The sequence below is a fragment of the Bemisia tabaci genome, chromosome 9 (genome assembly GCF_918797505.1).
Source record: "Bemisia tabaci chromosome 9, PGI_BMITA_v3".
Classification (NCBI taxonomy): domain Eukaryota; kingdom Metazoa; phylum Arthropoda; class Insecta; order Hemiptera; family Aleyrodidae; genus Bemisia; species Bemisia tabaci.
In genome coordinates this window covers 6,814,225-6,827,910 of record NC_092801.1, presented here as the reverse complement: position 1 = coordinate 6,827,910, position 13,686 = coordinate 6,814,225, and the positions used below count along the sequence as shown (strand labels likewise).

The 13,686-nt window shown below is 35.7% G+C and overlaps 1 protein-coding gene across 1 annotated transcript in view; it reads left to right on the top strand.

The window, feature by feature from the left end:
- Positions 1-13,450, top strand: part of Meltrin (disintegrin and metalloproteinase domain-containing protein meltrin) — a 207,457-nt gene extending 194,007 nt beyond the window's left edge. Inside the window, exons 14-16 of the mRNA XM_019045632.2 lie at positions 880-1,078; positions 2,121-2,259; positions 4,481-13,450. Coding sequence (XP_018901177.2) covers positions 880-1,078; positions 2,121-2,259; positions 4,481-6,515 — 2,373 coding nt within the window. The 3' untranslated portion in view covers positions 6,516-13,450. The remainder of the gene's footprint in view (positions 1-879; positions 1,079-2,120; positions 2,260-4,480) is intronic.
- Positions 13,451-13,686: the final 236 nt, after the last annotated feature.

Genomic DNA, 13,686 nt, shown 5'->3' with positions numbered 1-13,686 from the left:
GAGTTGGTTTCAGTAATTTTCCTTGCGCGAGTCGTGTTTTACGTGAAATTCAGGTTAAGAAACATGTATCAGAATCCTTTAACTTGTACCTTGTCTAGTGGTCCATTGAATCGTTCAGTCTCAAAAAGGCTCAGGACCAATTTGTTTTTTTCCTCATTTTCGGTTCAAAGCATAGGAAAATTTCTGAAACAACCACAATCCAATTTAAAATTGCAATCTCCTCTAAAATTCGTTTTTCTCACCATTGAGATTTAGGTTGGGTCAATTAAAACAGTTTTTACAGTTTTTCTTGAATATTATCTCTGCGCTTAAGTCTTTTTGAGATAGTCTGATTCAATTTTGTTAAAGAGTATCACTAAAAGTTTGCAGCAATGAGCAAACATTTTCTTTTAAGCAACTGGAAAGAGAGACATTCATGGAAATTTTAACTGTGTATGTAGTGTATTAATTTGGATGTTATGAGTTTGGAACGTTTCAAACAAATCTCCATCAAATTTTTTTTTTTTTAAATATATCAAATCGTCTCCATCTTCTATGGTACTTATAGTTGATAAAAGGTTGGTAAAGGTGAAAATTAAATGTTTCAGTGTATTTCATTTAGGTAACGAAATTTCATAAAAAAATGTTGAAACTACCACAAGAACTTCAGGTAAATGTCTTGTATCTATCTATATGAATTAAATGAAAGGTCGAGGGTATTAAGCAACGAAGCAAATTTAGATAATTCAAATTTTCTTGAAGAACAGGAATTATGGAATCTATGGAATCTAGTCTACTTTTGTATCTCATCGTTGTTTCAGCAATCGCTTGTCTAACCATGGGTACCCCCAATTCCCTCCGTATATTTCAAATCCTGAAGCTTTTTTCCAATGTTTACAGATGTGTGTCCATCAAAGATGTGTTCCTGTAGCAGACGTACTGGCCGCAACTCCGGATATTTGCCGTGAAGGCTGTAACGGCCAAGGTGTTTGCAATAACAAAGGTCATTGCCATTGCAATGATGGCTTTGCCCCTCCATTCTGCGACTATCCTGGTCTCGGTGGTAGTGTTGATAGTGGACCAGCCTCAGATCCCAATGGTAAGTATCAACGCAAGTCACTGCATTTACTGGCTGCAGGCCATCGGCGGATCCAGCAAATTGGCAACATTGTCTTTTCTCCATTTAAACCTATGGAAATGAATTGATTCTTGGAGGGGCCAGATGCTCCGACATGGTTTAAATGGAGGAGATCCGGTGTTGCCAAATTGCTGTATCCGCCTCTGCCGTAGGCTGATTATTAAAATTGTTAGACATAGAGATAGACATAAAAGATAAAGGGAATATGTGGGACGTGGGACGATCCTATCAGTGGAAAATTTTAAAATGATGGCAATTTAATCAAGAAAGTTTTTCACGTCGGTAAAATTGATTTACTAAAATATATTCCAACTTAAAAATAAATGAAAAGAATGGATTGTTTTAATGAAATGATTTGAGAGAAAATTGAGACTCCTTGAATTCATTAACCCATTGATTTAAACTGACGGCTCCCACTTGTCCGCGCTGCGCTGGGCCAGATCTGAAGAAACGGTTCAGAGCCGTCCGTCGATTGTTTTTGGTATTTCAGTGATTCTCCAGTAGATTGCGTTCTCATAAATGTTCATATGAGTAGTGTGACCACCCTACAACTTATTGTGTACGGTAATTTCTTGTTTTGTCACGGTATTTTCATATTATTGTGGGTTCGAACTTGAAATAATCTCAAAATTGTCTGATTTTTGCTAATTTTGCGGTTTTCGCGACTTTGACAGCAATAAACCACATTCAAAAAATCATTTTGTTTAAAGTTTTCACCACTTTTCTCAAACATTGTACGGTGAATACTTATTGTATCTACTCTTACCCTCCGAGAAGGAATTTTTTGTTTATTTTTAAGTGTTCTAAAGTTACTGATCGTCAAAGTAAATTGTAATTCCTGGCCCGGTGGGATCAAATTAAATCATAAGGTAATGGGTTAAGATTTTTCTATGCAAATTTTCCAATATGAATGGGATATTAAGTTTTTCTCCAATTCAGCGTTAATTTTATTCAATTTCAATCCCAATTACAATCTATTCAAATTGTACTCTTTCCGTTTCAGCATGGCATGCTCTCCGGACATTCATCTACTTTGTTTTCTTCCTTCTGCTCCCATTGGCATCAGTTGTCATGCTCTTCATGTATTACGTCCGTAATCGGCAATGCTGGGCCAAAAAACCTCACATCGTCTCATCCGCCAAGTACGTATCCATCCCCTCCAAAATTCTCTGCACCCTGAAGGACTGTTTTGCCAAATGTGGCAGTGCAGATAAAAAACTAACCACCCAAAAAAACAATACTGAGAGATCAGAAAACCCTGATTCTAGCGACCCTAGCTCTCTTCCCTCTAACAATGAAATCAGTGAAAATAAACAGAAAGTTGTTACGCACAATAAATCCCAGGCTGCAGAAGGTAAATCTGAAGTTTGCAAAAGTTTCATTGCTGCAAAAAAGCTTGAATGGAATGATTCGTTATCTCTAAATGAGAGCAAAATTCACGAATTAGGAGAGTCTCCAGTATCTTTGCGAGGTGTTAGGTCGTTTGTAAAAAAGTTGGAGTCTGATCCATGCACAGTAACACTTAATCGTAAGCTAGGACCTTCCCAAAACCTTGATGGTTTCAGTTCCTTAAAAACAGAAAAGTCCTTCAAACGATCAACAGGTGTTAAAATAAAAAGGCCAGCACCTGGTGTTCCAACTGCAAAGGTATCAGGTGAAACAAAAAAATCCACTAAAAATGAGGCGTCATCGCCGGAAAAAAATTCTGAGCCAATTTATGCAGTTATTAGCGAGAGTCGGAAAAAGGAAAACAATGAAGTTGAGACAGAAGAGTTTGTCTACGAAAATATCTATGAAGAGATATCCGAGCCTGATCCTGCTCAGCAAGAACTTGTCTACGCAAATGATTCAGTTGTAAAAAGTAATTCAAACTTTGCCTGCTACAAAAGCCCGCCTCTTAAAAGACACTCTTCTGTGAATCATAGCTGTTCTTTTAAAGACAGGTCTTCATCAAATAGCACACAACAGAGTTCTTTATCCAAAAATGAACCATGTCTGATGTCAAACATATACAGTGAAGTTACCAACAAGACAAAAATAGCTGGGAAGGGTGAAATTGATAGGTGTAAAAACCTGCCAAATAGGCAGGAGTCGAATTCTTTGGAACTTGACTTACAGGGTTGTGTACTTGCACCTAAAGTGAAGAGTTCTTTTCTGTCAAGTACAGAACATAAACCTGAGATTCTGTGTGATGAAGATCATCAACGCGAGGGTACAACAGAATTAAACTTAGAATTAGTACGAAAAAATCTGCGCAAAACCGCAGAAAATAAGTTTTCAACTCAAGATTTCCCTTTGAAAAACAATTGCCCAGGTTCTGCACTTAGTTTTGTAAAACAAAACTTCTCAACCATTGACGAATGTCAGCCCATACCTGAACCGGATTCAAAGGCTGTTAGGAAAGCTGAAATAGTAAAAAAAGGACTAGTATCCACTACAAATGATCAAGTAAACAAATTTTTGAAGAAAGGAGTCTGGGTTAGTTCTTCTGAGAGTGCATCGGATGACTCCTAACCAATATCTCATTTTTTAAAATAATTTTTATTTATGATTGTAAGAACTTAGAATTGACTATATACTCTTTTGTGTGTGAGGGTGAGAGGGTGTGTGTGTATAAGAAAACTGCATTCCGCAGACAGTGAGTAAATCTTAAAGTGAACATTTAATGATGTTGCAGTTTTGGCTAAGCTCACTGTTTGACGAACTGAGACTTTTTTATGTAATGTCCCCATTATTACACTCTTAAAATTTTATTTATCTGTCCTTTTGTCTGTGCCTTGCATTTTTATGTTCTGTTCCCACTAGGGAGCATTATTTGTTGAGATTTTGAAATTTCGCCTCCGTTTCTCAAGTTACTTTACTTTTTTTGCTTGCCTCTTTTTTCATAGATTTTTCAATTTCCTCCTCTTATCTTTTTTATTTTATCATGCCTTGCTATCTACTTTCTCCCAACTTTTCCTTCTCTTCTACTTTCGTTTTTAAAACATCTTCCTAACATATTTATTGCCTGTAAATGAACTTATTCTACTACTACTTTTACTACTTTTACTACTTTACTACTACTACTACTACTACTACTACTACTACTACTACTACTACTACTACTACGACTACTACTACTACTACTACTACTACTACTACTACTACTACTACTATGTGTCTTTTCAATATATTATTCTAATTCCTCTTCTTCTTATCTTTTTCATCTTATTGTGCCTCTCTATCCTCGTAATTTTTCCATCTCTCTCTTCTCTTTTGTTTTTTAAAGATATTTATAACATATGTATTGCTTGTTACACATGCTCCTGTGTCTTTTTATAAAATGTAAATATCGCTTTACACGTTGCTTTTCTTTTTCCACAGCTCTGTGGAGAAAAAGCCGCGCTTGTCACCAGATAGGAGTCGCGCAAACCATGAACCCAACTTTGGTCAGTCACTGCTCAACCAAAATAACCTCCAGTCAGCCTCAAACAATCCGATCGTGGCTTCGCTACAAAATAATCTCATCGGTCATTTGAAAGGGTTTAAAATCACACCATTGCAAGTAAAAAAGTGTGAGTCATCTGTCACGCTCGTCCCGACACGCCCGGCACCCCAGCCTTACAAAACTTCCATCTCTGGTGTTAGTTCAGAGGTCGTAAACTCTTACAAGCCGCCCACAAACCCAATCCGAGCTGCACCTAAAGTACCCATGCCCATAACATCAGTGCCGCTGAAGAGTGAGCCTCCAGCACTTCCACCTGCAAATGCGACACAAAATGAAGCAAAGCCGCTCATCAGCTCTCCAGTTCTAGATTCCACAACAGCATGTAATGTTAAAGAACTTGTCTCTGCGTCCCCAACTCGGCCAGCTCCCAGCCTTCCTCCAGCCAACCTCTCGGGCGAAGATTTCAATCGATCGAAATCCCAAAATTCCACCCTGACGCGCATTGCATCATTCATTTCGCGCAGTCAAAAGCCTGATGTTCCGGCAAAACCGAAGCTGGACCGCGACACGTTGCGCAGCATCAAAATCTCCGACCCCATCCCGCAAACAAACATCGAGTTGCCGATGAAGTCGCTTACAATAGTTGCGGACAAGCCGAACATTCACCGTGCGCATAGCTTCCGTCAAAACACAGATGCCAAGAAGCGACCTCAGATCCAATCCTTCGGATCAATGCGAGTGCCCAATAATAGGCGGCCGCAGAGTATTCCAGCCTGCACGCGACCCACGTCTCCACCACCTCGACCTCCGCCACCAATCCAGGGAGTGCCTGGCTATCAGGAACCGTCGAAACCTCAAAACACGTACGATGATTGCTTGAATCTAATGAACAGTGAAGTTGCCTCAGTCTCTAACCCGGCTGACAATATTTATGCAGTAATTGAAGAGTCACCGACCGACCGGCGGGAACGCAAAGAAATTATTTTACCAACCAAAAAGAATTTCAGTGGTGATGGTTCAACAGAAAGCTCAGCAACTGAGTCTATGGGGCTCTTAGATGAAATCGTCTCGGAAATGGAAGCTCGCAATACTGAATCAATCTATTCCACTGGAACATGGAAGAAGTATCGTGATGTCGATAGCATATCATCTGTGACAAATTTCTCTAGTGTCTCAAATGATGTGGATCAGCTGTACGCAAATATACCTCCTAAAAGTGAAGAAATTTACTCTAATTTACCAAAATCCTCCAACAGCTCCACAACTAGCTCAGGATACCTGAGTCCTATTACCGCCAAAAATAAATTCGGTCTAAAACGACCGCCAGATGACGAGGCGAAGCAAATTAAAATGCCAACAATCACTGCACCCAGTTATAAGCCATTAAGCCAGCTGCACCGAGATAATGCTCTATCAGCCGCGTTGGGTGCTGATTTCTCGGCTGTGCACAATAGTACAAAGTTTCCTGTCGATGCAAGTAAAAACTCGTCGAAAGCTACACCTAGTGTGACCCTGACGCTCAAAGAGGCAGGGGCTAAACCAGTGCTTCCAAGTAACTTTACAGTAGTTAATAGTCTCTCTAAAATTAATTCTAATTCTAGTCACCCACTTAGTGATAAGCCAGCGCAGCGGGCCAAACTAAAGCTGGAAAGAAACTCCAGCGATAGTTCAGGGAGCTACGCAAAGCCAGACTTAGTTTCAAGTTGTGATATTCAAAGCACGGATAAACCTCCGGATGTTTTGAACAGTAAGCCAGCTTCAGGGCTTGCAACTAAGAAAATAGTCGGCAAGCAACCTCTACCTGCACCGAAGCCCACAAATTTACCTCCTAGGAAGAATATTGTTAGTAATTCATTTAAAAATTCAAAAAACTTAGGTAAAAAACCCACAGATTCTAAAGTCAATTCTAGGGTGGATAGTGTTTCACATGTTGCTAGTTTGCAGAAAAAATTTGAGTCAAATGTACCTTAGCTGTGAATATCATTAATGGTGGTTTTTAGACTGTCTCCTGATAAGGGTTCATCTCTTCATGCAAGTGTTCATATGGCGTCGATGTATTCATTACATCTTAGAGAGTATTTTTTCAAATTATTATTTTGTCATTATCAGTTTAATTTCAAAAACGTGTCAGTCTTTAATATTGAGCAATTTTTTTTATTTTTTTTCTTAGTCTTTCAAGATTCAAATTTTATGACTTAATCTACTATTACTAAAGAATTTTGATTATTTTTAATTTGATCTTTGACATCCCTAAAATAAAGGATACCTCATGTTGATATATTGAACAAAAAACAAATCTAAATTTCCAATCTTCGTTCCAAATTGCCCTGAACGTTTCCATTTTTCAAGTGGGGAACTAGTACAATTTCTTCTGAATTTTCATGATTTCTCTTCTCTCTGAGTGGAAAACTTCGAGAAATTTAAAAGCAATGACATCGGTTAATTTACTTTTGACGAAATAAAATAGAAGTTGGATTTTTAAAATACAGCAAGTGACTTCCTATTTTTTTGCTATAATCATCACAAAATTATAATTCATGTAGGTCGAAGGGTGGTGACTTTCAGATTTATTTTTGAGTCACAAAATTTAATAAGTGAATAGCGATAACTTTTCAATTTTCATAGACTATCATGTCGATGACTTTAGTGCAAATCCATGTAACTCCATTGCGGTGTCTCAAAAGTTTCCCCGCTATCTTATTTTTTCAAAGAAAAACAAGCTAACTTTATAGTTTGGAATTCATATAAAATAGTATGCCAATGGAGGAGAAAAAACAAGGAAGTTTCTAAGAAATTATGTCGTCTAGTTTTCCAAAGAAATAATAAGGTCTGACAGGAAGTCTGCAGCAATGCAAACAAAGATAAGTGGTTTTGCACTTCAGCCATTGATGTTTCGTATAGTTTCAAGAATGCTCTCTTTGAAATTGCTCTTGAGGCCTTGAAATCGCTACTTTACTTGGTAGGCTCTGGATAAGTGCTCCTCTCAGATCAATTCTCGTTGATTCTTAACTGTATTTAATGCATCTAAAATCATTCAGACCACATGGTGTTCAAGTCATATTTTAATGCTATCACACAGTAAAAGGCATTGTGTAAGATAGTCTGAGATTGCTTTCAGTGGGTGGAATACTGCTGAGTAATTTGCTAATGGAGCACATATTGGCATATTACTCGGACTACTTGCAATTCAAAACCACAATTTCTGGCTCAGTTTAGAAACAACGTATGTACCATCAGTTTCTCTTTGTGCATAAGTGTTTTATGGATTAGCCAGAAATTGTAGCTACTAATTGCGAAGTGAAGTTCACCTAGCCTACCGTGCCAAGGAAGAACGCCGTATCAACTTCAGGCAGTGCCAAATTTCCATTGATAAAATACGACTTTAAAAAGAACGGAATACGGAAGTTGAAAATATTTTCAGACAAGTTTGTTTGCATTTTAGTCCAAAATGTCTGATAATGTCAAGGAAAAATATGCATAAATTTCCTCCAAAATACGTTATTCATCAGAGGAAATTTGGTAAAATTTGAATGTTTATACAGCTTTCTTCCTCGGCAAGGTAGAGTTGGACCACTTTATGCAATTACGAACTAAAATTTCTGACTCAGTTTTAAACATCGGATTTACAACTAGTTTCCCTGTAGACTTATGTGTTTTTATGGGTGCGCTAGAAATTTTAGTTCCTAATGGCAAATTGTGGTCTAATTATCTCTGCCTATTTTACTCATGTATGAAATGGCGAGAAGTGCTCGTAAAAGTTTTCGAATCTTTTCCATTCTTTCCCTCTTTTGAAGAGAGCTTACACCCATTTCCTTCCGTCTTCTTCCCCTTTCACCTACTCCTCTCTCTCTTTCCCTTTTCTTCACCACAGTGATTAAGATAATGAATTTCCTGCTATTTCTTATCGTCATTGTGCCTTTTGAGGGAAGGACAATACAATCTTTTTCGGCTGAGTGCTAACTTGATTCTCGCTCAAATGTGCTCTAGAAGTATCCTCTTCAGCGTAACCTGCCTTCAGATACTGCACTCAGTATTTCACTTTAATCAAATGTTTGCTCCTCTCAAAGACTTTAGGTATAATCTCTCTTTTAAGTAGACTTTGAACTTTACAATGAACCAAGAAATGTATGGATCAATCAAATGCTCAACGAAGGAAAGTTCGGTGTTCTTCCTTTTGGTTTTTTCCCTAGCTCTATTTTTTCATTTTATTTCGTTGATAAGCACTTCTCAAAATGTAAATTTTTCCTTGCAATCAAGAAGATAAGCTAATCAAATGTTATTTTGAAGCTATGAGCTTAGCTTTTGCATGCTGTTGAGAAGTAATCATGCATCGTGGATGAGTTTGTTTAAATTTTGCTGACTGTAAAGAAAGGAAAATGGAAAGAATAAGAAATGACTGTTCTTATCATTGATCTAATTTCCCTTAGTTCTTCAAAATTTAATTATCTGTTTCAAAAGTGCTTGCGATGTTTTATTCAGATCATTGAAAAAAAAAGAAGAAAAATCAATCTCTGTCAATCTTCCAAGTAGACAAAGAAAAATTAGTTTGCTCTATTTTTTTAATATTTGCTCCCGATGCTCAGTGAACTGAGTAAACTATCACAGTCAATTTTAAAAGGAGCAATTGTACTCGCACCATTGGATAGAAAATTAATCCTGACAAAGAGGCTTATTATATTCTAGAATGTAATCTTTTCATTTTCCTGTAAATTTTCAATTTCCATTGCCTATTGTGTCACAATTAGATATAGAACACTTGAAATTGTTCCTCGAACATCGACGCTCTTTGAATACCCATGTAATTATTTCTGTTTACCTCATGTAGAGATTACTATTTCTAGTTTGTGCTTGCTTTCTGTTAAAGAAATTCATCGATCGAAGCTCATATATTTAGGAATATTATTTTGACGGCGGATTTCTTTCACAGCAACCTTGGATGTAATTGCTAGAGTGTATATAATTTTCAGTGTGCACGCATTATGAAATGTATTATACCTGTATATTTTCCATGTGAATCTATGTTTATTTTTCTATACTGATCCTGTAAATTTCTTGTTGTATCCTGTAGATACGGTTGTAAATTTTAAAGCAAAGCAAGGCTCTTGCACGAGTCCTATATTTTTATGTGGTCTGCGCTTTTTATCTAGTCGTTGAATTTCAATTTTTGGATCATAACTTTTACATGAGAGGATAAGAATCTCATTTCACATCATTTTTAGTGCTGTGGTCGTGAATGTATCAAAATCAGAAATTGAATTGAAAAATGGTAGCAGAGTTATTTCTGGAATTTATACTTTACCTACCGTGCTCATCATCAAAATTTTTGAAATGGTCATTATCTATCAGAAAGGGCACGAACCCTATTCTTTGTTAATTCTTTATTGAAATAGAATTACTCCTTTTTTGAGTGGCTTTGACTGATAAAGTTCAATCTTGCAATGATGTTCATCAATTAAGGTTACCCAATAGGCAATTGACCAGGTTCAGTGACTGCATTGGTGCTGATAGGAAACTTTCAGGTGAATTCCGTCATTTTTCAATCTGTATCTTTGTCGCACAATTTGTCATCTCTTGCATGAAGGAATTTGTCTTGTCTGCGCTGTTTCAGTATTTTTGCAAATTATTAATTTTCTCATGGGAGAACCGTCTCACAAATTTGTCTAAGAATGTTAAGGTCTTTTTTTTAAAAGTATGAACAAAAATCTCTGGAAATTTTAGGCAAATCCATTTGATGACAAATTTTAAAAAATTACAAAAACAAGTTAGACTTACTGATACAGCGCAATTGAGATTTATTCCTTTGTGCAGGAGAGGATGAACTGTTGGAGGTTTTTGAGTTTAAATTGGACTAGAGCAAAATGTTGATCTGTAGAAAGTAAACAAGTGTCTTTAAACAGTATTAGGTAGCAAATTTTTCAATTCAAATAACAAGGACTACAAGGAGGAAAGCACAGTAAGTAAAACTCTGATAGCAGTTTCAATCAATAAAATCGACATCTTGATTTGATTTCTTCAAAATAGTCTACTTAAAACTCAAGCAAAATCGTAAATTGAATATATTTTATTACATGTAAAAAAATCGTTCATTTCTCCTGAGCCCTTGTTAGGAATGTTCCTAGGGTCTTCCAAGTTATTTTCTTGATGCAAGGTCAATCATTTGAGGATGACGATTTTTTATCATGTGCTCAAAGTTTGTTGTCTCCTGCATGAAAGAACGTATCTCAGTTGCGTTGTTTCAGCATGTCTTACTAACATTCTATTTTTCACAGGAGAAGCGTCACATAAATTTGCCTAAAATTTTTTGTGACTTTCGTTTGCACTTATGAAAAAAACACTAAAATTCTCAGCCAGATCCGTGTGAAGGTGCTGCCATGAAAAAATGAAATATATAAAGAAATGAGGAAAGAGCGCAAACTAGATATGTTTCTATGCGCGGAAGACAACCGGTTGTTTGTTTTTTAGCAGATTCACGATGAATCCTTTTATACTTTATCAGAATCCTTTTAAGTTTGATTAATATTTTATTTAACCACGGCTCTGAACAATTTTTATTGTGGTCACAATGGTGCAGTTATTACAGTCAAAGGCAGAAAAGGGGTAATTTTTGTTTTTCACGCAGCAATGAAGTTATATAATATGTACGTTTTAAATTATGATTTAATGTTTGACAAAGAAATGACTGTGAAAGATGAGGTTCAGCTCTCAGAAAAATTCCACTTCAAGCTACTATTTAAAAGAAAAGAATGCAAAATTTCAAGTTTTCTATGGTTCTGTTAAAATATCTTGCCTTTTTTAGATGACTCATTAAGACTTTTATTTGATTTTTTTTACCTGAATATTTTTATTGCTTTATTTTCTTCTAACATGTCCTGTTACTTTTTATTTGATTTCATATTTTCAAAAATCCATAATTCAGTTGATATTTCTTGATCTGTTTACAATCAGTTTCATTGGTAAAGTTTATGACTTTTTTTTAGTTTGTTTTCATTCCGGAGTTTTTAAGATCCTGTCATTCCAGTCGGCAATTTGCTCGTCTATTCTAACGTTTTGCGTTTTTCATTTGATTGTTTAATTCTATCCCTAATTCTTTGTTTTTTAATAGTTGGGTTAAACACATAATGAAAATTGTTATTGTGAGCAAGAGAATGTCAGATATTTTTACACTGTTTTTTTTGTTTTTTTTTTTTTTTTTTTCAAAGGAATCTCTCTTGTTATCAGAAAATTAATTTTTCATCTATTTTAAGTAACCACTCTTTTAATATAATTTTAAAATTTCTGTAAATCAAAGTTTTCTTTCTTTTTTTTAAAAGGAAGAAAATTCATAGCAGGTGAACATTAATTCTAAGGGGGCTTCAAACATGATCAGTCCTCCAACAGATAAAAATCATTTTAAATTTTTGGTACAAATCATTGTTTGATTCAGAAAAAATGGAACCCACAAGCTTATTTTCATTACAATTTCTATTTCTGTTAGAAGAATGATCATGAGTTTGGTCCTTGGTGCTTTGTGACAAAAAATTCAAGTGTATAATTTTCTGCATACCTTGCTAAGAAAAATTGTTTTATTTGTGACATTCCCCACAAAAAAGGGATCTTTTAGCTGGTCAGGCAAGATTTCAAGAGTGTAGTGTTTCTAATTGGGTAAAAAATGTTGCTCTAGTTTGTCATGAAGAAATCTCTCATGAAACCAAGGATGAATTAATTCATTTTATTTCCTCCGCAGAGAGCTAAGGATCCATTTTAATCTGACTACACTGAAGTGAGAGTGTATCGTGATAATTTATCGAGCGTTTTTAAACTATGTATTTTAACTACAAACCATTGTAACTTTTGCCAGTTTCACCATTCTGGGCATTTTATGTGCTAAAATGTTTGATATTCAAGTCTCAATTTCCACTTTTCGGGCAATTAACCCTTACCCTATTGAATATTTTAATTTATTTATTTTCCATTTCATCAGCCTTCAATCATCTTCTCTCCAGATTGTTTGGTGTCTGAATGTAATTTAATAAAACGTCACCAATCGTATGAAGCATGATCAAACGGATGTAAATTAGTCTTTCTTTACAAATTAAACCCAACCAAACCACCCTTTTCAAATTTCTGGCAGTTTTACATGAGAGGCAACTGTAAGTCTACTGTCTCTTAGAATGTCAAAACGATACTATTCGTTTTTTTGTCTTGCTTTCAAATGAATTAATTGCTGTCCAAAAAAAAGGCGGAGCCTACATTACTGTGGTTCTTTCGGTGCTATACGGAACAGTTAAGAAATAAACTCGTTTAAGCTCATCAAATTAATGCTCAAGCTCACACCAAAAAATTCATGTCAAAAAGTAGTGAATAATTTTGCCATTTAAAAGGGAATTTGACAACACTGCATGAGAAATGACATAGAAAATGAAAAAGCCTTCAAATCAATTCGCAACCACGCTGTTTTTGTTCAACCAATTGTGAAATTCAATCAATCCCAGGTTGATGATTAGTTTTTGTGTCGTTGATTTAATGAAATTTGACACATCAGTATGTACGTAATCAGTAAAAGAGTTGATTTTCAAACTTTTCATCCCATGTTATGTTTTTCCATACAATTTTGGATACATCACAGATCAAGTACTTCAATTCACAACTCGCCTGCGTATCATTTGCTGCTCAGCCTAATTTTATAAGTTTTGAAACAAAACCTCTTTATTTCCCTTCTCTTAATTTTAATTCCATCTCTCTCAAAGCATTTATGCCAAAGTGTTCGATTTATCGTGGAATCGCTGTTCCAATCATGAACTTTATATGACTTTTTTCGTCTCTGATCTTTCGGTAGTGTATAATAGCGTGTGTAAATTACTCAGTAAACGTTGTAATTAATTATTTTAAGAACAAGAAAAATAAATCCATAATGTACTTGAAAAATATCTGCTTCTCTCTTTCAATTACAGTCACTACACACAACTACAGTCAATTACAGAAAAGGATGCTGTTTTCCTGGAAGTATAATGGCACTTTCTTTTGTATTTTCATAAGTGTTCTCAGGGTTTCACCCACACAGAATGGTATGGATACAGTGTTAAAAGTGTAATTCTTGTGAGGTGAAAGGGAAAACGTAAATATTTTCCATGATAAGGAGAGATGTTCCGGATTTTTGTAACAA